At 42.2% G+C, this 26,888-nt stretch overlaps 1 protein-coding gene across 1 annotated transcript in view; it reads right to left on the bottom strand.

Moving 5' to 3' along the window:
• The window catches only part of LOC133563457 (N-acetyl-beta-glucosaminyl-glycoprotein 4-beta-N-acetylgalactosaminyltransferase 1-like), a 521,254-nt gene that overhangs the window by 119,899 nt on the left and 374,467 nt on the right, over nucleotides 1–26,888 (bottom strand). The window contains exon 7 of the mRNA XM_061917589.1: nucleotides 25,210–25,277. Within this exon, the coding sequence (XP_061773573.1) occupies nucleotides 25,210–25,277 (68 nt within the window). The remainder of the gene's footprint in view (nucleotides 1–25,209; nucleotides 25,278–26,888) is intronic.

The following is a 26,888-nucleotide window of genomic DNA, read 5'->3' as shown; positions in this document are numbered from 1 at the left end:
TTATCTTTGGTATGAAAATTAGTATGTAACAACATTTATTAGTATTTTTTGGTTCTTTGTTGTTGCTATTTTTGTATTATGACAATTTATTATTGGATCATGTTGTACTGCATTTTAATCGTTTGTTCTGTGGTTGTGATGTTTTTTGACTGGACCCCAGGAAGAATAGTCTCCGCTGCGGTGTAGACTAATGGGGATGCTTAATAAACTAATAAACTAATAAACTAACTACTACTAACATCACTATGAGCCCGTTGATCTTCTAGAAACAAACTGCAGCTAAGCTCACTCGCAGTCCTGGCTTTAGGTAAAGGCTAGTTAGCTTTTAGCGTAACATTAGCTCATTTTGCGGTGTGTGTGTGTGTGTGTGTGTGTTACGGACAGTGTTGATTGAGGTGTGTTGAAGCAGCAAAAAAGGACATTATGTTAAATGAAGAGTTTCTGTGTCAATAGTTGATATAATAATATAAGTGCATCATAAAGCCTACATTAACTCCATGCTGTTCAGGGATAAATAGTCTCTCCTATTGCTATTGTGCTATTTTTTCAGCTATAGTTACATTAATCATTAGTAATGTAGCAGCCTAGTTTTGAATGGCAGGGTCCCTGCTACCACATGTTGATACAAATATAACATTTACATAATAAAAAAAAACTACAGGCTTCCCTAATGCTGTAATAAATTAAGCATGATGAGTTGACTTGAAACTGTTTAATGTTGCACTTTTTATATGTAGAAAAACCGTTTTGTCATTTTATTTCATCTGAGCAACACGTTGAGGCAGTTTAATGTTGACGGCGCGGCGCAGTGGAAGAGTGGCCGTGCGCAACCCGAGAGTCCCTGGTTCAAATCCCCATCTAGTACCAACCTCGTCACGTCCCTTGTGTCCTGAGCAAGACACTTCACCCTTGCTCCTGATGGGTGCTGGTTAGCGCCTTGCATGGCAGCTCCTTCCATCAGTGTGTGAATATGTGTGTGAATGGGTAAATGTGGAAGTAGTGTCAAAGCGCTTTGAGTACCTTGAAGGTAGAAAAGCGCTCTACAAGTACAACCCATTTATCATTTTATTAACTTGTGCAGAATTATTATAGTGTTCCCAAGGTTAAAAGGATAAAGCCATTGTTTACAAATTTGGTAAATAAGTAACCAAAAAATTTTTTTTTGTTTTGTTTTCATACTGTACCGAAAATGAACCGAACCGTGACCTCTAAACCGAGGTACGTACCAAACCGAAATTTTTGTGTACCGTTACACACCTAGCTTTTGTTCAATGATTGTTACATATTAAATTATAAAAAAATGTGAAAATAAGGGTTTCATTACAGCAGATCTCCACTATACAGAGGATCAATGTTCCAAGACCCTCTGTGAATGGACCCAAAAACCCTATAATATTCCTCTCATAGATTATAAATGCATATTCAATACAGATTTTCATATTAAAAACGGTTTAGCTTGGTTGGTAGAGCGGCCGTGCCAGCAACTTGAGGGTTGCAGGTTCAATTCCCGCTTCTGCCAACCTAGTCACTGCCGTTGTGTCTTTGGGCAAGACACTTTACCCACCTGCTCCCAGTACCACCCACACTGGTTTTAATGTAACTTAGATATTGGGTTTCACTATGTAAAGCGCTTTGAGTCGCTAGAGAAAAAGCGCTATATAAATATACACTTCACTTCACTTCACTAACAGGCCATAATGTAATTGCTTGTGGCAGCACACCATGGCAAAATATTAGCCGCTATATCGTTTTTTTTTTAAAGTGAAAACAAATAATTTAATATGATGTATTGTAGTGTCAATAAACATTAATTAAAGATGCATTTTTAATTGAATCGTAGCTCTTGAATCGTATTCGTAATTAATTGGTGAGCTGCCCAAAGATTCCCACCACTAGTATTGATCACATGTTTTTAAAGGCCTACTGAAATGAGATGTTCTTATTTAAACGGGAATAGCAGGTCCATTCTATGTGTCATACTTGATCATTTCGCGATATTGCCATATTTTTGCTGAAAGGATTTAGTAGAGAACATCCACGATAAAGTTCGCAACTTTTGGTGCTGATAAAAATTCCTTGTCTTTACCGGGAGTCGCAGACGATGACGTCACAAGGGTGAGGGCTCCTCACATTGTTTTTAATGGGAGCCTTCAGCAGCAAGAGCTATTCGGACCGAGAAAACGACAATTTTCCCATTAATTTGAGCGAGGATGAAAGATTCGTGAATGATGATATTGATAGCGAAGGACTAGAAAAATAAAAAATAAAATAAAATACATTAAAAAAAAAAAGGCGATTGCATTGGGACGGATTCAGATGTTTTTAGACACATTTACTAGGATAATTCTGGGAAATCCCTTATCCTTCTATTGTGTTGCTAGTGATTTAGTGAGATTAAATAGTACCTGGTAGTCGGAGGGGTGTCTCCACGGGTGTGTTGAGGCCAGTGTCTGAGGGAAGTCGACGGCAGATACAAGGACGGCGCAAACTCCACAGATCTCCGGTAAGAGGCGACTTTTTACCAAAATTTTCTCACCGAAACCTGCCGGTTGACAAGTGGTCGGGATCCATGTTTGCTTGACCGCTCTGATCCATAGTAAAGCTTCACCTCCGGGAATTTTAAACAAGGAATCACCGTGTGTTTGTGTGGCTAAAGGCTAAAGCTTCCCAACTCCATCTTTCTACTTTGACTTCTCCATTATTAATTGAACAAATTGCAAAAGATTCAGCAACACAGATGTCCAGAATACTGTTTAATTGCTCGATGAAAAGAGACGACTTTTAGCCGCAAATAGTGCTGCGCTAACATGTCCTCTACAGTCTGTGACGTCACACGTCATCATTCCGCGACGTTATTAACAAGAAACTCCGCGAGAAATTTAAAATTGTAATTTAGTAAACTAAACCGGCCGTATTGGCATGTGTTGCAATGTTAATATTTCATCATTGATATATAAACTATTAGACTGCGTGGTCGGTAGTAGTGGGTTTCAGTAGGCCTTTAAGTGACGCTTACAAATAGGCATCGAGGGATACGGTATCACTCCTTGTGTGTCATGAGGCATTGATGCTTCGGTATCGTTCTCCCTATCTCTAGTACCTTCTGTCTGCTCCTTCTGACATAACACAACATCATAGACATTGTCAGTATTGCTTCCCGAGCAACATGTGATTTTTCTAAATTTGCTTCATATGACAAACAGCTTGCCGCCATCATTACTGTCTCTGATCTTGTCTGGCCGGAATAATCTGTGTTAATGTGGGGTGAAGCTCATGCATTACTGCCAACCAGACGTCATGTGGTCTTTCACAGCTCAAGAGATGCACATCAATCGCTCCTAGACATTCTGATGGCACACACACACACACAAAGCTTTGTGTCAGCTCTCTGCGTTTATCACAAATGATGGCAGTGAGTGAAAGCCACAAAGCAGAAAGCGGAACAGAAGAGTCAATTTGTTTTAATCCAAAATGCTTTCCCAACAATTACTTGAAATAGCAAATGGTTAGAAATACATTTTCTCACACATATCCTGTTCACGGTCACGGCTGAAGCGGAGCCTATCCACTTATGGACAAACAAGCAATCAAACGAGCATGCGTGTTTTAGACCGTGGAGGCAGGGAGCCGAAGTTTGAACTCCGAGCCTCCTCGATGTGAGGCAGCAGTGCTAGCCTCCTCTGACCATCAGTATTCTTATGTTGACCTATGCAAGTATTATGCTGTCCACTCTACATGCTGGAGTCTCCACACGAGCGAAGGTCCAAGAGTGCTTTAAGGATTCAATTATAGATACTGGGATCTCACTGAGAAGCACACTGACTGGCCACTCGCCAAGGGTTTTTTCTCACTGTTGCTGACTGGGCTTAAAGCTCTTCTTTATCCAACGCTCATCAGTTTTGGGCGATTTTCTATTTGTCAAGGTGTGGACTGTGGTGCGGTTTGTATTCCCGTGGTGCAAATCTACCAGACCGGACATGGCGTGAAGGTAATGACATCTTTTAATATTAACTTGAAAATATTACAGAAACAAAGGGGAATAAACAAAAAGCGCTCTCAGCGGAGGTACAGAACTTGGATATGAAAACAAAAACTAGCACAAAGGCAAAACTATGGACATAAAACAAAACTTGCAAACTATGGCATTGATAAAGAAAACTTACTTGGAACAAGAAAAGAGCATGAAAAAGAGCAGCATGGATCATCAGCATGAATAACAAGGGTGTGTAAAGGGTGATGTCGCCAGGCTGACTGCCTGGCAACTGCAGGCTTAAATGGAGGTGACGTGATTAACAACAGGTGCGCGAGTCCAAATGAATCAGGTGCGATACATGAAGTGAAGTGAATTATATTTACATAGCGCTTCTCTCTAGTGACTCAAAGCGCTTTTACATAGTCAAACCCAATATCTAAGTTACATTTAAACCAGTGTGGGTGGCACTGGGAGCAGGTGGGTAAAGTGTCTTGCCCTAGGACACAACGGCAGTGATTAGGATGTCGGAAGCGCGAAGTGAACCTGCAACCCTCAAGTTGCTGGCACGGCCGCTCTACCAACCGAGCTATGCCGCCAGGTAAAAACTAATGGGTTGTCATGGACTTAATGCAGGGAGTGAAAAAAACAGGAACTGACAGAGTGCAAAACATACTTGCCAGCCTTGAGACCTCCGATTTCGGGAGATGGGGGTGGAGAGCTGGAGGTGTGGGGGGCGTGGTCCGGGGTGGGGCGGGGAGGAGTATATTTACAGCTAGATTCAACAAGTCAAGTATTCTTATATAAGAAATACTTGACTTTCAGTGAATTATATATATATATATATATATATATATATATATATATATATATATATATATATATATATATATATATGTGTAGGTGTGGGAAAAAAATCACAAGACTACTTCATCTCTACAGATCTGTTTCATGAGGGGTTCCCTCAATCATCAGGAGATTTTAATGGAAGCATTCACATACAATGGTTTATATAGAGCACAGAGTGGGTGGGTACAGGCAGGCGTAGGGTGTGGTGATTGGCTCATGTGTTACCTAGGAGGTGTTTCCGTCTGTGGCGGCATGTTGAAAAGATTTCACTGCGCTTGTTGAGGGATGATAGATCTGGATGATATATAATAAACAGTTTCTCTTTTAAGCATAGGTTGCATCTTTTATTACCACTGTTGTAAGGTGTGCTGGATGCAAGAATTTGCCATGTCATTGAATATTCAACATTATTGTCTTTGAGGTTCCAAATGTCTTTGCTGAGTTCTGTAGAATTCCGCAAAGTCTGGTTTCTAAAGGAGGCGCTGTGATTATTCCATCTTGTTTTGAACGCTCCTTCGGTTAATCCTACGTACGTGTCGGATGTGTTAATGTCCTTGCGTATTACCTTTGCTTGGTAAACGACTGATGTCTGTAAGCACCTTCCGTTGAGAGGGCAATCAGGTTTCTTGCGACAGTTACATTCATTATTGGTTTCAGAGTCGTTTAGTCTGGGGGTAGGCAGTCCTTTTGTAATTGCTTTGTTGTGCTTTGAAATGATTTGTTGCATGTTATTCATACAGCTGTAGCTCAATTTAATGTTGTTCTTGTTGAATTATTTTCTTAGGGTGTTGCCTTTGGGGAAGTGTTTGTCGATCAGAGTGAGGAACTTGCGGCCGATGTTGGTTGAGACGTCTTTGCTGAATGGTGGATTGTACCAGATGATGTTGTTTCGTTTTCTGCTCTTTTTTGGTTGGTTTCCTGGAGTGGGTTCATAGGTGAGGGTGAAGTTGTATCCGCTTTCATCAAGTGCTTTCTGGTACGGGGGGGTTGCTTGGTCGGATTCAGCTTTGCTGGATGACAGCATCGATAGCCTCTTATTAATTCCGGTGGGTATTCTTTTCGTGGTGGTGGGTGGGTGGTTGCTGTCATGGTGCACGTATTGGAGTGTTGTGTTGGGTTTCGTGAATGGTTGGTAGCTGTTATTTCTCAGACGGAAACACCTCCTAGGTAACACATGAGCCAATCACCACACCCTACGCCTGCCTGTACCCACCCACTCTGTGCCCTATATAAACCATTGTATGTGAATGCTTCCATTAAAATCTCCTGATGATTGAGGGAACCCCTCATGAAACAGATCTGTAGAGACGAAGTAGTCTTGTGATTTTTTTCCCACACCTACATATTGCGCTCTACCACGGTATCGAGCACTATTCTCTGGATAATCCAATCAAGACATATATATATATAAAAGAAATACTTTCAATTTCAGTGTTCATTTATTTACACACACAACACTCATCTACTCATTGTTGAGTTAAGGGTTGAATTGTCCATCCTTGTTTTTCTAACCATATGCATGTACAGTAGATGGCAGTATTGTCCTGTTTAATAGTGTCACAACATTGCTGTTAACGGCAGATGAACAGCTTTACGGTAGACAAAAACGAACTGCTGTTGTTGTTTGTTGTTACCGCGCTGGGAGGAGGTTAATGAAACTGGCAAACAATAAACCCAGATAAGAAACCAAGAATTCGCCCTCAATCATTCTACAGTCATAACATCATTGGGCAAACATGGGAAAGCGGACGTGAAAACAGGCTGTCGACACGTCACTCAGGACCGAATGGAGCTGGAGGGGGCGTGGCCTCCAGCTCGGCCTGAATTTCGGGAGAAAATTTGTCCCGGGAGGTTTTCGGGAGAGGCGGTGAATTTTCGGGAGTCTAAACATGATCACCAAGACATGACACTATTTAAAAAAAAAATGCGTGCGGAGAAATTCTACACGTTTGCAGGTTGCAAAAAGTGTGGGCGTAAACAACAGAGACACATTAGAAGATGGTAAAAGACAAGAAACGGAGAGAATTCCAAAATAAGAGCACTAGCAATGCTAAGAGCGTGCAAATGTTATAGGGAGGGGGGCACACACATCATCACCCACACTTCTGAAGAGCTTATGGCGTAAATGTCATTTCCCTCAGTTTTTGAACTCCTTTAAAATGCCAGCTGCAGCATTGCAGACAACTTTGGGATGCGCTTCTGTGTTCCGACTCAGCACGCCACTGTCAAAGGTCAGCCTCAGCTTTTTCCTTCCTTGGACACAAACATGCAAAATCCCCCATGCTTGCAAATGTGTGTCTTAAATATCACACTTTTTTTTCCAATCCAAGCCTCATTTCGGAAAACTTCCAAGAATCAAGGCGCGCTCATCACTTTCTAATATTTCTCTACAAAATATTCCCTCTGATCTTATCTAAGTGTTGATCAAATCCGACCCTGAGTCGCATAACGTTAGTATGCAACCATGGTGCGTGTTGGCTTGCAGAATAATGTCCACCCCGCTGGTGCTGTCTATACAGCCCGGGGCTCCAAAACAGTGTCAGAGAACAGAGATAGAGATTTCTGGGTTATTTGGGTTCCTTATCTGACTGCTTAAGTGTCACCTGCGACATTGCTGTCAAAACACCCAGCAGGCACCGCCGCCGAGCTTTGACTTCACAGGCATGAGCAGAGGAGCATGTACATGAAGTTGGTTAAGAGGTGTTCGCACATTGCCGCTTGGATGGCGGTTCGGCAATTCCCTGCATTCCGCCAAAGACCATGTTTACGATGTATACGAACCCTGGTTATCTGTCACTCATCCGCCAAGAACCCTGAGATACACCAAAAAAGTATATGTATATATTTGCAATAATTGCGAATTAACTATGGCCAAAACCTCCGAGGTTTCTAGTTTTTTCTTGCCCTGAAGTGGGATCTGAGCCAAGGATGTCATTGTGGCTTGTGCAGCCCTTCGAGACATTTGTGATTAAGGGCTATATATGTCATCTTTGATTGATTGATTGAACAGTTAAACGACACTGTGGAGAGGTGGAGCCGACGGTCCGCCCAGAGAGGAAGGGCACGCCCAAGATGGCGGCGAGGAGGCGGGGATGGCGAGCGAGCGGCGAGGCAGGGAGTGCCGGGAGCGACGCCACAAACGAGATTAGGTGTGTGGATCGTGCACCTGTACACGATTAACCTATCTCCTCTCGCTGTATAAAAGGCTAAAAGGAGGAGAGAACGACGGAGACGGAGCGCAAGAAGCGGACTGAAGTACGTGCTGCTGAAAAGCAGACGGCAGAGCGAGCAGCAGAGGGAGACGGGAGACGCAGCGGAAGAGCGACCCGACCGCAGACATGCTTGTGTTGAAAAATAAAGCAAGTCAAACCTGCTCAAAGTCATGTCCTTCCTGGCGGTATAGCTCGGTTAGTAGAGCGGCCGTGCCAGCAACTTGAGGGTTGCAGGTTCGATCCCCACTTCCGCCTTCCTAGTCGATGCCGTTGTGTCCTTGGGCAAGACACTTTAACCACCTGCTCCCAGTGCCACCCATACTGGTTTAATTGTAACTTAGATATTGGGTTTCACTATGTAAAGCGCTTTGAGTCACTTGAGGAAAAAGCGCTATATAATTCACTTCACTTCACTTCCTTGGTGGTCCATGGAACCCGCAAGACGACAGCACGAGTCTGTCACAGACACATTGACCAAAAACATTCCATCCATCAATCCATCCATCCATCCATCCAACCTCTTCCGCTTATCCGAGGTCGGGTCGCGGGGGCAGCAGCCTAAGCAGGGAAGCCCAGACTTCCCTCTCCCCAGCCACTTCGTCTAGCTCTTCCCGGGGGATCCCGAGGCGTTCCCAGGCCAGCCGGGAGACATAGTCTTCCCAACGTGTCCTGGGTCTTCCCCGTGGCCTCCTACCGGTTGGACGTGCCCTAAACACCTCCCTAGGGAGGCGTTCGGGTGGCATCCTGACCAGATGCCCGAACCACCTCATCTGGCTCCTCTCGATGTGGCGGAGCAGCGGCTTTACTTTGAGTTCCTCCCAGATGGCAGAGCTTATCTAAGGGAGAGCCCCCCCCAAACGGCGGAGGAAACTCATTTCGGCCGCTTGTACCCGTGATCTTATCCTTTCGGTCATGACCCAAAGCTCATGACCAGAGGTGAGGATGGGAACGTAGATCGACCGGTAAATTGAGAGCTTTGCCTTCCGGCTCAGCTCCTTCTTCACCACAACGGATCGGTACAACGTCCGCATTACTGAAGACGCCGCACCGATCCGCTTGTCGATCTCACGATCTACTCTTTACTCACTCGTGAACAAGACTCCTAGGTACCTGAATTCCTCCACTTGGGGCAGGGTCTCCTCCCCAACCCGGAAATGGCATTCCACCCTTTTCCGGGCAAGAACCATGGACTCGGACTTGGAGTTTCTGATTCTCAAAGTAAAAACATTCTCACAGACTAATTTTCATGTCCAATTTCGATGAATTTGAGGCAGCACTTGTGCACGGGACGGACTGTAATTCTCTCTCATACACAACATTTAACTGAAGCCAGCTAGCTAACGTTATCAGCGCACCAGACCCACTCACCTTGCTGGATAAATTACACTACAGAAGCTGTTAACTGACAAACACTAAGCACGTCTTTTTAAAAATATGTTTTTGAAAATGTTCAAAGCCATTCAGAATCGTAATAAATAAAAATTGTGCTTATGACGTGAATCATTTTTTTCTGGCATGCCTAAACATACAGGGTGCAAAATCCAGGTTTCCAAGACGAACAGTAAGTGTGTGTGCGTGTGCGCTTGTGGGGTTTAAAACCTTTGGACGGCATGGGTGAGACTTTTGACAGGTGAGTGAATTGTTTCCACTGAAGCCCTCAACAACACTATGTTTCACTGGCTGACAGTATGATTCAAGCCCACAGCTGCCATTAGTCACTGTTCACTTAACTACAGTTGCTGTAAAGCTCCAATGATCCGAGACATATAAATAACCACACCGCAAAGCAAGCGAGAAGGAGGAAAAGAGAACCTTGCAGTGTTTTGTTGCACTACGTCTCTGAAGGCTGCCTCACCGCATGTCTGTCTTCTACTCTGACAGAGTCAGCTCCTTTTCTCTTATGCTAATTCAATCTGCCAATGACATGACATACTGATATAGGACTACTAAGGGTTGAATTGTCCATCCTTGTTTTTCTAACCATATGCATGTACAGTAGATGGCAGTATTGTCCTGTTTAAGAGTGTCACAACATTGCTGTTCACGGCAGACAAACTGCTTTGCAGTAGACGAAAAAGCTTTGATTAATAAATGTGTAGAAAAAAACAGAGACTGGAATTGTATGAACAAGTGGGAATTGGATGTCTTATGTACAGTAAATGATCTTTTATAGAGACATCCTTTATTCTACCACGTAGTGCTACTTCTAAAACCAATTGTATTTAATCTTGATTAATATTTTGTTTTTGAATACAGCTCATTTTAATGGGAGAAAATGTGACTGATTAGCTTTGTCACACACACTTTGTTGATGCACGGGCATTTGTTTACACAATAGAAACTTGACAGCTCAGCTAATTTTCTCACTTCATTACTTTTTCACCAAATGTGAAGCAGCATGAAAAAAAGACCAAATAAATAAATAGACACGTAAGATGAAATATTAGCTTTTGAGACGGCACCCAATAGTTTTGAAAATGTTAATTAGACAAAGGCAATTTCCGAGGAAAAGGATGCTGATGAGAATAAAAGCAACATATTGTGATCCAAAATAATTATGTACTGTAAGTTGGAGGAGACCCTGCCCCAAGTGGAGGAGTTCAAGTACCTAGGAGTCTTGTTCACGAGTGGGGGAAGAGTGGATCGTGAGATCGACAGGCGGATCGGTGCGGCGTCTTCAGTAATGCGGACGTTGTACCGATCCGTTGTGGTGAAGAAGGAGCTGAGCCGGAAGGCAAAGCTCTCAATTTACCGGACGATCTACGTTCCCATCCTCACCTATGGTCATGAGCTTTGGGTCATGAACGAAAGGATAAGATCACGGGTACAAGCGGCCGAAATGAGTTTCCTCCGCCGGGTGGCGGGGCTCTCCCTTAGAGATAGGGTGAGAAGCTCTGCCATCCGGGAGGAGCTCAACGTAAAGCCGCTGCTCCTCCACATCGAGAGGAGCCAGATGAGGTGGTTCGGGCATCTGGTCAGGATGCCACCCGAACGCCTCCCTAGGGAGGTGTTTAGGGCACATCCAGCTGGTAGGAGGCCACGTGGAAGACCAAGGACACGTTGGGAAGACTATGTCTCCCGGCTGGCCTGGGAACGCCTCGGGATCCCCCGTGAAGAGCTAGACGAAGTGGCTGGGGAGAGGGAAGTCTGGGCTTCCCTGCTTAGGCTGCTGCCCCCGCGACCCGACCTCGGATAAGCGGAAGATGATGGATGGATGGATGTAAGTACAGTATCTGAACAATACAATTCTGTTCAGTTCAGTTTCAGTTTATTTCGAACATGCATACGATACGATGTAATGCGTCACACAATTCCAGTTGTTTTAATCCTACCCCTTTTTATACCATAGCAATTGTATCCAATTTCCTTGATCTCTGTAACAGATTTGATTGATTGATTGATACTTTTATTAGTAGATTGCACAGTACAGTACATATTCCGTACAATTGACCACTAAATGGTAACACCATTTAGTGGTCGTATTGGGGTCCACGTTAATCAATTCATGGTAAAAACAGAACGGTGAACAAATAGATAGAAAATAAATAATATACCATAGTAAGCAAAGAAATATTAAATACATAAATATTTTTGGTCTCAATAAAAAAATAGGGGGAAAAAAAGGGTTCAAGATGTTCATCATAATTATTATTCTGTGTACTTTGTGAAAATTTGTAGTTTGAACAATCTCTTAAACTGAATCATATTGGTGCTTTGTTTGATTTATTTGATTAATCCATTCCATAATTTAATCCAACATACTGATATGCTAAAGTGAGGTGGCGACTTGTCCAGGGTGTAAGTGCCTTCCGCCCGAATGCGGCTGAGATAGGCTCCAGCACTCCCCACGACCCCAAAAGGAACAAGCAGTAGAGAATGGATGGATGGATGTACTAAAGGTCTTAAGTGTTGTACAAGCATACAAATGCCATCCATCCATTTTCTACCGCTTATTACCTTTTGGGGTCGCGGGGGGCGCTGGCGCCTATCTCGGCTACAATCGGGCGGAAGGCGGGGTACACCCTGGACAAGTTGCCACCTCATTGCAGAGCATACAAATGTTTTAAATTAAATTTTATTCTAAGGTCATATTTCTTCTATTTTGTTGAGAAGAATTGTTGTACATTCTCGGGTAGCAGGTTATAGTTTGCTTTGCACATAATTTTAGCTGTTTGTAAATGCACCGAATCATTGAATTTCAATAATTGTGATTTAATAAATAAAGGTTTTGTATGTTCCCTAAATCCAACATTATGTGTTAGTCTAATTGATCTTTTTTGTAACACCGTTAGTCAATGAAGTGCACATTATACCCATATTTATGCACAATAACTCAGATATTGTAACACTAGCGAACAGTAAAGAATATGAAGTGATTTTTGGTGTACAACATGTTTTGCTTTATTCATTATTGATGTGTATACTTTATATTGTATATTTTTTTTACATTCGATTTCCAAATCATTTTATCATCTATTGGTACACCAAAAAGTGTGTTTTCTTTTACCCATTCAATATTTACTACATTTATTTGTATTTGTGTTTTGTTTTACTGAGATACAAAGATAGTCTGTTTTTGTATGGCTATTGGCCATCATCTAGGACAGTTTTTTTCAACCACTGTGCCGCGGTGTGCCGTGAGATACAGTCTGGTGTGCCGTGGGAGATTATCTAGTTTCACCTATTTGGGTTAAAAGTATTTTTTTGCAAACCAGTAATTATAGTCTGCAAATGATGTGTTGTTGTTGAGTGTCGTGCTGTCGAGAGCTCGGCAGTGACCGTGTAATACTCTTCCATATCAGTAGGTGGCAGCCGGTAGCTAATTGCTTTGTAGATGTCGGGAAGAGCGGGAGGCAGTGTGCAGGTAAAAAGATGTTTAATGCTTAAACCAAAAATAAACAAAATACGAGTGCTCCTTAAGAAAAGAAATTGAAGCTTAGATAAGGCTATGCAGAACGAAACTAAAACTGAACTGGCTACGAAGTAAACAAAATTGAATGTTGGACGACAGCAAAGACTTACTGTGGAGCAAAGGCGGCGTCCACAATGTACATCCGAACATGATATGACAATCAACAATGTCCCCACAAAGAAGGATAAATACGACTGAAACATTCTTGATTGCTAAAACTAAGTAGATGTGGGAAATATCGCTCAAAGGAAGACATGTAACTGCTCCAGGAAAATACCCAAACATGAGAAAAAGCCTGCAAAATAGGAGCCAAGACAAGAACTAAAACACTACACACAGGAAAACTCAAAATAAGTCAGGGCGTGATGTGACAGGTGGTGACAGTACACCTACTTTGAGACAAGACCTATATTGCTTGGTTATGGTTTTGTAGTTGAGATAGGCGCCAGCGCCAGCGCCCCCCGCGACCCCGATAAGGGAATAGGCAGTAGAAAATGGATGGACGGATGGTTTAAAGGCCTACTGAAATGAGATTTTCTTATTTAAACGGGGATAGCAGGTCCATTCTATGTGTCATACTTGATCATTTCGCGATATTGCCATATTTTTGCTGAAATGATTTAGTAGAGAACATCCACGATAAAGTTCGCAACTGTCGGTGTTAAGAGAAAAGCCCTGCCTCAACCGGAAGTCGCAGACGATGACGTCGCAAGTGTGGGGGCCCCTCACATATTCACATTGTTTATAATGGGAGCCTCCAACAATAAGTGCTATTCGGACCGAGAAAACGACAATTTCCCCATTAATTTGAGCGAGGATGAAAGATTTGTGTTTGAAGATATTGATAGCGACGGACTAGAAAAACAAACAAAAAAAAAACACGATTGCATTGGGACGGATTCCGATGTTTTTAGACACATTTACTAGGATAATTCTGGGAAATCCCTTATCTTTCTATTGTGTTGCTAGTGTTTTAGTGAGTTTAATAGTACCTGATAGTTGGAAGGGTGTCTCCACGGGTGTCTTGACGTGCAATGTCTCAGGGAAGTCGACGGCAGCTTCATGGACGGCCCAAGCTCAGCTTTTCTCCGGTAAGAAGCGACTTTTTAATCACAATTTTCTCACCGAAACCTGCTGGTTGACATTTGGTCTGGATTCATGTTCGCTTGACCGCGCTCTGATCCATAGTAAATTTTCACCTCCGGAAATTTTAAACAAGGAATCACCGTGTGTTTGTGTGGCTAAAGGCTAAAGCTTCCCAACACCATCTCTCTACTGTTACTTCTCCAATATTAATTGAACAAATTGCAAAAGATTCAGCAACACAGATCTCCAGAATACTGTGTAATTATGCCGTTAAAGCAGACGACTTTTAGCTGTGTGTGTGCGTAGCGCTCATACTTCCTAAAAACGCGTGACGTCTTGCGTACACGTCATCATTACACGACGTTTTCAAGACGAAAATCCCGGGAAATTTAAAATTGTAATTTGGTAAACTAAACCGGCCGTATTGGCATGTGTTGCAATGTTAATATTTCATCATTGATATATAAACTATCAGACTGCGTGGTGGGTAGTAGTGGGTTTCAATAGGCCTTTAAAGTCCTATCCAACAATTGCGACTACGATGTTTTACCTTCAACTGAGATCTGTTTTTTAATGGTTTCTGCTGGATGTGTGCCTCTGGATTTTTTCAACGCAGAAAATGTGCCTTGGCTCAAAAAAGGTTGAAAAACACTGATCTAAGAAAGGTGAAACAATATCATTTTAAATGCAAATTCTACCGGTGGACTTTTTGAAGATGAGTTTTCTTCAAATATCACAACATTTCATATCGGTTTTCTTTGCTACTCTTAACCGCCTCTCAAATTAAATATGTACATGTTTATACATCTACTGTATATATACTGTATATTGTAGGAAAATGTCATTACATGTCAGTATTGTCTGGCATACCGCGTTCCTATTAATGCCCTCAAAGCTGCATGGTTTCTGTAGTTTACCTCCCTTCTGCATACGCAGCACTGCGTTCATCAAGCTTCAAAGATGTATGTAAGTGCACATATTGTACACCAACTTGACTTATCTCAAATGTACACTTGTAAAATGTAACTAAAATCATTCGATGCTGGAGATTACTGTGTTATAATCAGCCGCTAATGACCAAGCTGAATGTGGGCATGCCCTTTGAAATGCCAGTCTGTCCATGACATTATCACATAATGATGTTGACTTTTCTCCAAACTCTTAAGATGCAAACAGGAGCGTGGAAAAAAAATCAAAGGCTCAGACAAATAAATGATTTGCAGCCAAACAAGCACACAACACACTCAAAAGAATGTGCAAAAGTTGAATCGAGGCAACTGGACTTCTTGCTTGTTAAAGACGTTTGACCTTTTCTCGGTTGAGAAGCTCTGTTCTCCGGGCGGAGTTCAGAGTAGAGCTGCTTCTCCTTCAAATTGAGGGAAGCAATCTTGCCCTGATTCTTCATGGACACCTCCTTTGGGAAGTGTTCCAGGAATGCCCAATCAGAAGGAGTAGACCTAAGTTCCGAGAGACTGGAGGATATGCGGATGAAACGGGACAGACAAGCTTCACAGTGTCTTGGCTGAATGAGCAGGTATCGGACACTTTGGTCTTCTCAGACGCATCCTCGCTGTTCCATGTAGACTGGACACCGGCCGAGAGTTAGTGGACGGCCGAGGATGGAGTAGGGTCTCTTGGTTGCTTTGCTCCTGTCTCTGGCCATGCTCTCCCCCACTCCAGCAGCATACTTGCCAACCCTCCCGATTTCTTCGGGAGACTCACAAATTTCATTGCCCCTCCGAAAATCTCCGGGGACAACCATTCTCCCGGATTTCTCCCGAATTCCACCCGGACAACAATATTAGGGGCGTGCCTTAGAGGCACTGCCTTTAGCGTCCTCTCTCACCTGTCGTCACATCCGCTTTTCCTCCGTATAAACAGCATGTTGGCCCAATCACGAATACATGTGGCTTTTACAGACACTCAAAAGTGAAAGCAAGGCATACTTGATCAACAGCCATACAGGTCACACTGAGGGTGGCCGTATAAACAACTTTAACACTGTTACAAATATGTGCCACACTGTGAACTCACACCCACAAAATAGAATGGCAAACACATTTCGGGAGAACATCCGCACCATACCACAACATGAACACAACAGAACAAATACCCAGAACCCCTTGCAACTAACTCTTCCGGGACGCTACAATATACACCCACGCTACCACCAAACCCCCTCCCCGTCTCCTGAATTTGGAGGTCTCAAGGTTGGCAAGTATGCCCAGCAGACGATAGCGTGGAACACGGCAGAGGCCACCGCAGTGTATATGGGTGTTGAAATGATGTTTTTGTTTGGTTGCTTGTCTAGTGAAGTGAAGTGAATTGTATTTATATAGCACTTTTCTCAAGTGACTCAAAGCGCACCAGACTGTATCTCAGTGCAAGTGACACCCAATATCTAAGTTACATTTAAACCAGTGTGGGTGACACTGGGAGCAGGTGGGTAAAGTGTCTTGTCCAAGGACACAACGGCAGTAACTAGGATGGCACAAGCGGGAATCGAACCTGCAACCCTCAAGTTGCTGACACGGCCACTCTACCAACCGAGCTATGCATGGTGCAATCGTGTGTGCGCAATATATATCATTGGTTAATTCTTCTTTGGATTTTGTTGTTTTACTTTTGTAGCTGTATGTAGAAATGACACTAATGGAGTGGTAGCTGGTTGCATCAGCTCTGCTCTTTTAATGTCTTTAATGTCCTTTGTGTTCTTTGATGTTTTCCTCTTACACACATGCTTATGTGTGCTATGGCTGTGAGTTTTTTCTCTCCTTGGTCTCAGTCTCCAGGACTCCCTCTCTAGCGTTTACCTGTTTCTCACCTTTTTTGTAAGGTGCGCCGGAAGTTTATTCCCTCGGGGATTAATAGAGTACTTCTGATTGTGATTCCGAAGACACTGAAGGGTTATGCCTGGGTAGACCTCTGTGTCCCCTGGTGGAACTGACTGGCGGTTACAGGCTGATCTTCTCTACTTAGACTACTACAATCCGCAATCCGAACAGGCAAAAAAAATGTATGGAATGGTTTTCACTTTTCATCCTAGAAGGCTTTATCAGTTCTACATTTTAAGTGAAGAGTCTCCCCATGCAGTTGCCAGGCATAGCTGGTGATAGCGCAAGTTTCGTTCAAGCCTCGCTTCAACCTCCGTATATCACCATGGACAGGATAGTAGAGAAATAATGCATTTGGTAACCAACACACATGTACTTGCTGTGTAAAAAAGCTGCAATATGCTCTTCAATGCACGCCCACGAAGAAGAACATCAAAGAAAATGTTGCCTAATTATGCTCGGAACGACTTTTTCGCTAGCTTTGAAGCACTTCCCCTAAAGCGTGTGATACTTAGGAGCATTCAAATTGAGCCTAAGTCAACTTCCACCATGACCTACAGCCCTGAAACCATATCTTTTCAACCGTTTTATCTCTGGTAGATGAAATGTGGTCACATGTCAGAAGAATTATGAATCACTTTATACTTTGGGTGGTATTAACGGATGGGAGTGGAGGTAAATCTCAGGGGGTTAGACAGCAAACATCCAAGCAATGTCATCTGCCACCACTCTACTAGAGCACTTCGTTTTACAACAACGACAAAAAATGCCACAAATATGCAAAACGCATACACATTGGCAGTTATGCCACTTCATAACAAATTGATCAAAAAGTGTAAACAATGTGAATGTGAGTGTGAATGTTGCCTGTTTATCGGTGTTGGCCCTGCGATACGCTCCAGCTCCTCCCGCAACCCCAAAAGGGACAAGCGGTAAAAAAAGGATGGGGATTGGTAAACAATGCTCATAAATACAACCCAGTTTCAGAGTAGGGTTTTACGGTATACCGGTATTAATTAGTATATTACCGCGATACAAATGACTCATTCTCGGTACTATACCTCCTCTGAAAAGTACTGGTCCTGAACCCCGCCCCCAACCCCGCTCGCCCTCGTCTTCATCACGTCGAGTCATTGCTTGTTTACGAGCAAAGAAGCATGTTTGGCGGCACACAATCACTTATACTTACAAGCAGACACAGTGTGTGGACAGAAAAAGGAGAACGGACGCACTTTGGCTTAAAAGCTAACGATAAAGGTGAAGTTATACCATCCATCCATCCATTTTCTACCGCTTATTCCCTTTGGGGTCGCGGAGGGTGCTGGTGCCTATCTCAGCTACAATCGGGCGGAAGGCGGGGTACACCCTGGACAAGTCGCCACTCCATCGCAGGGCCAACACAGATAGACAGACAACATTCACACTCACATTCACACACTAGGGCCAATTTAGTGTTGCCAATCAACCTATCCCCAGATGCATGTGTATGGAAGTGGGAGGAAGCCGGAGTACCCGGTGGGAACCCACGCATTCACGGGGAGGACATGCAAACTCCACACAGAAATATCCCGAGTCCGGGATTGAACCCCAGACTACTCAGGACCTTCGTATTGTGAGGCAGACGCACTAACCCCTCTGCCACCGGAAGGCCGTGAAGTTATACCAAAAAGCAATAATTTAGTCTTATTGAGATTCAAAGATAGCCTGTTTTTGTCAAACCATCTTTTTAATTTGTACATTTCTTCTGTTATTATTTGAATTAGCTCATGTGTGTTCTCTCCTGAACAAAATGCAGTTGTGTCATCTGCAAATAACACTAACTTTAAGTCAGGGGTGCCCATTACGTCGATCGCGATCGACTGGTCGATCTCAAGCCAGGCATTAAAAAATAGACATAAAAATGAGCAATCATCAATCACACCAAGACTTCACTTTTGTCAGTTGTTTGACATTCTCGGCACCCGAGGATTTTGTGAGATGACGCTGGCTCCTGCGAGCTCATATTTAAGAAAAAAATCACTAACAGGGCGGACGCAGAGAAACACATTTTATTTCTAGAGACTCCGTACCTACTGTCAAAACTCTAAAGACCGACTGCACAGTTCCTGTCTTCACCATAAAAGACCTGTTTCATCCTGCCTGTGCTAACAAAATAAGAGTCTCAGAAAGCTAGCGTGCACAAGCTAGCAAGCTACGGAGTTTGATGCCAATGTATTTCTCCCCCGCCCTCAGCGACCGCTTTCTCACTTGCTTGCCCACCCGCACACTCACTGACGTCACTCACCTGCTGCCAGACATTAAAGGGCCACACACATATGCTACTCTCATAACAAAGTGTTTAAAAACGAGTATGCAAGTTGGACAAATGAGATGCCAAATCCAACCACTTTCATGTGGTATTGGACAGAAAGGAGGACTTTTCTTTTCCTCCATTTGAAAATGCGGACGTTATCAGCACCACTGTCTAATTCCAATCAATGCAAGTCATCAGAATCAAATACACCAACTTATATTCTTGTCTTCATGAAAGAAAGGAATCTATGTGTGTTAAACATGCTTGTATTATCATTAAACACCATTAACTTGTTAACAAAAATGTCTCTTTCATAAATAAATAAATATAAATTATAAATAGGAATGAGGTAGATCTCCTCGACTTGGTCAATTGAAAAGTAGCTTGCCTGCAGAAAAAGTGTGAGCGCCCCTGCTTTAAGTCCTTTGTAACTTTACAAATGTCATTTGAAAAATTTTGGTCCAAGTATTGATCCCTGAGGTACGCCACAAAATATTTTCAGCTCTGTAGAGGTGTGTTCGCCTTAGGGCTGGGCTATATGGGCTTTTTATAACATCTCGATATTTTTAGGCCATGTCACTATACACAATACATATCTTGTAATTTTGCCTTTGCTAATTTTAAACTTTCATGCAGAGGGGGAAATCACAACTATATCAATTTACCAAAATTGTATTTATCAAACAGTTATTAAGCAGTGGCACAAACATTCATGTCATATCAAAACAGAAAGTGCAAGATTGTCATTTTAAAACAAGCTATGAGTGCACTTTTGTGCATGATGTCATTAAGATGACATATCAAAACAACACTAAAGTGCAATTTTTGTACAGAACACCACTACAATAGTTTAAAACTAATGAAGTGCACTTTTGTGCATGATGTCACACAAGATATTTCAATAACTGTCAAAAAAATTAGCTGCATAAAAGGAAATCAAATAGTGTATGTCCTTCGCTATGTGGTAGGTTCCTGTGGACGTTATCTCCTTCTGTTGTTGACTATTTTTTAATACGATGTTGATGTGGAAATGGTTGCCTCTGAATTTTTTTTTGGTGTGGCACTGAACGGAGAAGTTGACATGCAGAGTAACCACTCTTCATTCTCTAGCAGGTGACTTTTCAAATGATGCTACATATTAGCAGTAATGCTACATTTTGTAGCAACGCTTTTGCCCCACACTTGACAAATTACGGTTGTCTGCTCGACACATTCCCACTCGAAGCCAAACCACCGCCAGCTGATGGACCTCCTGCTGTTTTTCTTGGGAATTAATTCTTCCTTCATTTGTTACCAGAATCGCACCTTCTTTTTCTCGTATTACCACTCGCACCACAGCTAACATTACCACCCGTTAGCCATTTGTTCTACATAATTTAACAAAACAAAAAATTAAATGCTTCCACTCATGTGTTATTAAGTGAAAAATTCAAGTATGCTTTTAAAGTAATTCCAACTAAAACACATGCGATTTATAATAATGTAATGATGAAAACATTACAACTAACCTGACTATATAACATTAACACACTTTAACCTACCAGTAGTATGTAGAGTCGCTGGCAGTCCTTTTTATTTCCCCTGTTTGTCTTTTAATTGAATTTTGGGTTCTGTGTTTTTATTTTGGTTTTTCCTTCCTTGATTAGTTGCAGCTGTGTCCAGATGTGTCCCATCAGGCTGGGACTGGCTGATTGGCTGCAAAGGCCTGCTTGATTACGCTTGTCCCTTCTCCTTCCTGCTGACACCAGCACTGTCTTTGTTGTTGGAAACCTTACTGTTAATCCATTTTGCTTTTGTCATTGAGCAAACATTTGCCTGCAATTTGCTGTTTTTTGGATATGAAATAAATATTTTGTTTTCATATTGTACAACCCCGTTTCCATATGTGTTGGGAAATTGTGTTAGATGTAAATATAAACGGAATACAATGATTTGCAAATCCTTTTCAACTCATATTCAGTTGAATGCACTACAAAGACAAGATATTTGATGTTCAAACTCATAAACTTTATTTTTTTGGGGGAAATAATAGTTAACTTAAAATTTCATGGCTGCAACACGTGCCAAAGTAGTTGGGAAAGGGCATGTTCACCACTGTGTTACATCACCTTTTCTTTTAACAACACTCAATAAATGTTTGGGAACTGAGGAAAATAATTGTTGAAGCTTTGAAAGTGGAATTCTTTCCCATTCTTGTTTTATGTAGAGCTTTAGGTGTTCAACAGTCCAGGGTCTCCGCTGTCGTATTTTACGCTTCATAATGTGCCACGAATTTTCGATGGGAGACAAGTCTGGACTGCAGGCGGGCCAGAAAAATACCCGCACTCTTTTTTTACGAAGCCAAGCTGTTTTAACACTTGTCTTGCTGAAATAAGCAGGGGCGTCCATGATAACGTTGCTTGGATGACAACATATGTTGCTCCAAAACCTGTATGGACCTTTCAGCATTAATGGTGCCTTCACAGATGTGTGAGTTACCCATGCCTTGGGCACTAATACACCCCCATACCATCACACATGCTGGCTTTTGAACTTTGCGCCTATAACAATCCAAATGGTTCTTTTCCTCTTATTTCTGGAGGACACCACGTCCTCTGTTTCCTAATATAATTTGAAATGTGGACTCGTCAGATCACAGAACACCTTTCCACTTTGCATCAGTCCATCTTAGGTGAGCACGGGCCCAGCCAAGCCGGCGGCGTTTCAGGATTTTGTTGATAAATGAGTTTGGCTTTGCATAGTAGAGTTTTAACTTGCACTTATAGATGAAGCGACCAACTGTAGTTACTGACATTGGTTTTATGAAGTGTTCCTCAGCCCATGTGGTGATATCCTTTACACACTGATGTCGTTGTTTTATGCAGTACCGCCTGAGGGATCAAAAGTCTGTAATATCATCGCTTACGTGCAGTGATTTTTCCAGATTTTCTGAACTTTTTGATGATTTTATGGACCGTAGATGGTACAATCCCTAAATTCCTTGCAATAGCTCGTTGAGAAATGTTGTTCTAAAACTTTTCGACAATTTGCTTATAAATTGGTGACCTTCGCCCCATCCTTGTTTGTGAATTACTTAACATTTCATGGAAGCTGCTTTTATACCCAATCATGGCACCCAACTGTTCCCAATTAGCCTGCACACCAGTGGGATGTTCCATATAAGTGTTTGATGAGCATTCCTCAACTTTATAAGTATTTATTGCCACCTTTCCCAACTTCTTTGTCACGTGTTGCTGGCATCAAATTCTAAAGTTAATGATTATTTGCAAAAAAAAAAAAATGCTTATCAGTTTGAACATCAAATGTATGCAAGGCGGGGTGCACCCTGGACAAGTCGCCACCTCATTGCAGGGCCAACACAGATAGACAGACAACATTCACACTCACATTCACACACTAGGGCCAATTTAATGTTGCCAATCAACCTATCCCCAGGTGCATGTCTTTGGAAGTGGGAGGAAGCCGGAGTACCCAAAGGGAACCCACGCAGTCACGGGGGGGACATGCACGCTGCACACAGAAAAATCCCGAGTGCAGGATCGAACCCAGGACCTTTGTATTGTGAGGCAGTCGCACTAACCCCTCTCACACCGTGCTGCACCCCAATGAAACATCCTACCATAAAATTTGTTCTAATTCAGATTTAATGATTTGTTGCCTTGATAGTTTTTCAAATTAAAGCATCAAATTCGATTCATTACATCATGCTCCTTAATTGTTGTGTTTTGTTAAAAAAAAAACATTTTCAACAACTTTTGCAATATGAAACAAGTTATAGCAAAATATGTCGGTTTATTATAAAGCGTGTTCAAGAATTGTATTACAAAATGTGGCGTTATTACATAATGAGGGGAGGTGAGGTGAGGTATTACATCATTACATATCCATCCATCCATCCATTTTTCTACCGCTTATTCCCTTTTGGGGTCGCGGGGGGTGTTGGTGACTATCTCAGCTACAATCGGGCGGAAGGCGGCGTACACCCTAGACAAGCCGCCACCTCATCACAGGGCTAACACAGATAGACAGACAACATTCACACTCACATTCACACACTAGGGCCAATTTAGTGTTGCCAATCAACCTATCCCCAGGTGCATGTCTTTGGAAGTGGGAGGAAGCCGGAGGATGGGAGGACATGCAAACTCCACACAGAAAGATCCCGAGTCCGGGATTAATCCCCAGACTACTCAGGACCTTCGTATTGTGAGGCAGACGCACTAACCCCTCTTCCACCGTGAAGCCCATCATTACATATCATCGATCAAAATTTAACTATATAGCTCTTAATCACAAGTGCCTCAAATGGCTGCACAAACCACAACAGAATCACCTGATCTCAACCCACATACAGGCAAGGAAAAACTCAAAAACCTGAAATCGGGGGGGGGGGGGGGAACCTTGGAAATGGGGGCTCCCCTCTTGGGTGCCCAGCTGCAATGTGTGCCGAGTTTATTAAAGTATTTATTGAATTATTCATGATAATGTGAGAGTCCAGTGACCCCCTTGTTCATTAACTATGTGAAAAGTTAATTACAAGCAGTTTAGTGAAGTGAAGTGAATTATATTTATATAGCGCTTTTCTCAAATGACTCAAAGCGCTTTACATAGTGAAACCCAATATCTAAGTTACATTTAAACCAGTGTGGGTGGCACTGGGAGCAGGTGGGTAAAGTGTCTTGCCCAAGGACACAACGGCAGTAACTAGGATGGCACAAGCGTTGGTTAGTGCTTGCCCCAGTAAAGAGTGAAAATTCCTTAAAGGCCTACTGAAACCCACTACTACCGACCACGCAGCCTGATAGTTTATATATCAATGACGAAATATTAACATTGCAACACATGCCAATACGGCCTTTTCCAAATTACGATTTTAAATTTCCCGCGGAGTTTCCTGTTGAAAACGTCGCGGAATGATGACGCGTGTTTGTGACGTTATTGGTTGGAGGGGACATATTAGCCCAGCACCACTTGCGGCTAAAAGTCGACTCTCTTCATCGCACAATTACACAGTATTTTGGACATCTGTTTTGCTGAATATTTTGGAATTTGTGCAATTAATATTGAAGAAGTCACAGTAGAAAGATGGAGTTGGGAAGCTTTAGACTTTAGCCACACAAACACACGGTGATTCCTTGTTTAAAATGCCCGGAGGTGAAGCTTTACTATGGATCAGAGCGGTCAAGCCAACATGGATCCCGACCACTTGTCAACCGGCAGGTGTCGGTGAGAAAATTGTGGTAAAAAGTCGCCTCTTACCGGAGATCTGCAGCTGCCGTGACTTCCCTCAGAGACTGGCGTCAACACACCCGTGGACACACCCCTCCGACTATCAGGTACTATTTAACTCACTAAAACACTAGGAACACAATAGAAAGAAAAGGGATTTCCCAGAATTAGCTTAGTAAATGTGTCCAAAAACATCTGAATCGCTCCCAAAGCAATCGCCTTTTCTTTTTTATAACTTTATTTCTTCATTTTTTGATTTTTCTTCTAGTCCTTCACTATCAATATCCTCATCCACAAATCTTTCATCCTCGCTCAAATTAATGGGGAAATTGACGCTTTCTCTGTCCGAATAGCTCTTGCTGCTGGAGGCTCCCATTATAAAATATGTGAGGACGTGAGGAGCCCTCACACCGGTGACATCATCGTCTGCTACTTCCGGTAAAGGCAAGGCTTGTTTATTAGCGACCAAAAGTTGCGAACTTTATCGTCAATGTTCTCTACTAAATCCTTTCAACAAAAATATGGAAATATCGCGAAATGATCAAGTATGACGCATAGAATGGACCTCCTATCCCCGTTTAAATAAGAAAATCTCATTTCAGTAGGCCTTTAAAAGCAAGCTGAAGTGCTTCTAACCATTTCATGGTGTTTCAAGATTGCCACATTTTAAAAAGAAATCTTCCTCATCACAGGCCGCTTAGGACATTCGGGGTCGCTGGTGACGGTGCCACACAAAAGTTAATATTGTGTTGCTTTAAAATGATTTCCGACACTGCAAAGTGGTCTATGAGAAATGTAGAAGTGAGAATGTCACAGGTACTTACTGCACAGACTTGGAGGACTGAGACCTGAACTTGCTGAACTCGCCTGGAGCGGTCCACTCTGTACCCAGCTGCAAGACACAATCCAGGACACAGGAATCAGACAGGCGGTCAACACAGAGGCAGCAGAGCACGGAATATGACTAATAGAAGCAATATAGAGGGTAGAGTATGACTCAATGGATACGGGACAATCCAGTTGAAGTGTGCGGACCACCAACAACTCGGTTCTCTCTGAGAAACACACTTTCAATGACCATCTGTATTCGGTCTACTCATTCAAGTTTCAACATTCAAGTTTATTGTTCAAGTTTATTGTTCTTCGGTCAATGGTCAACAAAGCAAAAAAACAGTTGTACCTTCATAGATTGAAAATAAAAAGTTGTACATTCATAGATTGAAAATAAAAAATGTTGCAGACCGAAAGGGTTTAGGCTGAAGTTAAACGCATATTGCGCCTAACCCTATAAACAATTTCAAGTACAAAATAAACTTCCAAAAGTTATAAAAAGTCCTTTGCGCAACTTATTATAAATACACATTATAAACAACATTATAAACAACATGAACGTAGTTCAATTTTATACACAGTACAGGCATGTGAAATATCCCTGTGTACATATAGACCTTTGCACTAATTATATATACAATATATACAAACAATTGTACTTCTATTATTATTTATATCTCATGTTTAATTTTTAATTAACATTAATCATAGTATTAACTACAATGTTAATTCAAGAATGATATATTTTTTCAAGACATTGGTCTTAAAGTGTTGGAACTGGAACATTTTAAGGAATCATCCAAGCTGTTCCACAGTTGAACTCCTCTAACAGAAACACATCTACTTTTTAAGCTTGTTCTTATAGGGACGACATATTTGAAAACGGATAGATGATTCTGGAAAGTGAAATCATTCTTTCTTTCAACGTTGTGATGTACAAACCCCGTTTCCATATGAGTTAGGGAATTGTGTTAAATGTAAATATAAACGGAGTACAAAGATTTGCAAATCATTTTTAACCCATATTCAGTTGAATATGCTACAAAGACAACATATTTGATGTTCAAACTGAAAAACATTTTTTTGGTGTTGCAAATAATCATTAGCTTTAGAATTTGATGCCAGCAACACGTGACAAAGAAGTTGGAAAAGGTGGCAATAAATACTGATATAGTTGAGGAATGCTCATCAAACACTTATATGAAACATCCCACAGGTGTGCAGGCTAATTGGAACAGTTGGGTGCCATGATTGGGTATAAAAACAGCTTTCAAAAAATGCTAGGTCTTTCACAAGAAAGGATGGGGCGAGGTACACCCCTTTGTCTCTAACTGCGTGAGCAAATAGTCAAACAGTTTAAGAACGTTTCTCAAAGTGCAATTGCAAGAAATTTAGGGATTTCAACATCTACGGTCCATAATATAATCAAAAGGTTCAGAGGATCTGGAGAAATCACTCCACGTAAGCGGCATGGCCAAAAAACAAACATTGAATGACCATGACCTTCGATCCCTCAGACGGCACTGTATCAAAAAACCGACATCAATCTCAAAAGGATATCACCACATGGGCTCAGGAACACTTCAGAAAACCACTGTCACTAAATACAGTTGGTCGCTTCATCTGTAAGTGTAAGTTAAAACTCTACGATGCAAAGCGAAAGCCATTTATC

This window comes from Nerophis ophidion, linkage group LG12, assembly GCF_033978795.1.
Source record: "Nerophis ophidion isolate RoL-2023_Sa linkage group LG12, RoL_Noph_v1.0, whole genome shotgun sequence".
NCBI lineage: Eukaryota > Metazoa > Chordata > Actinopteri > Syngnathiformes > Syngnathidae > Nerophis > Nerophis ophidion.
Note: the sequence above shows the minus strand (reverse complement) of the source record. Positions and strands in the feature narration are given on the sequence as shown.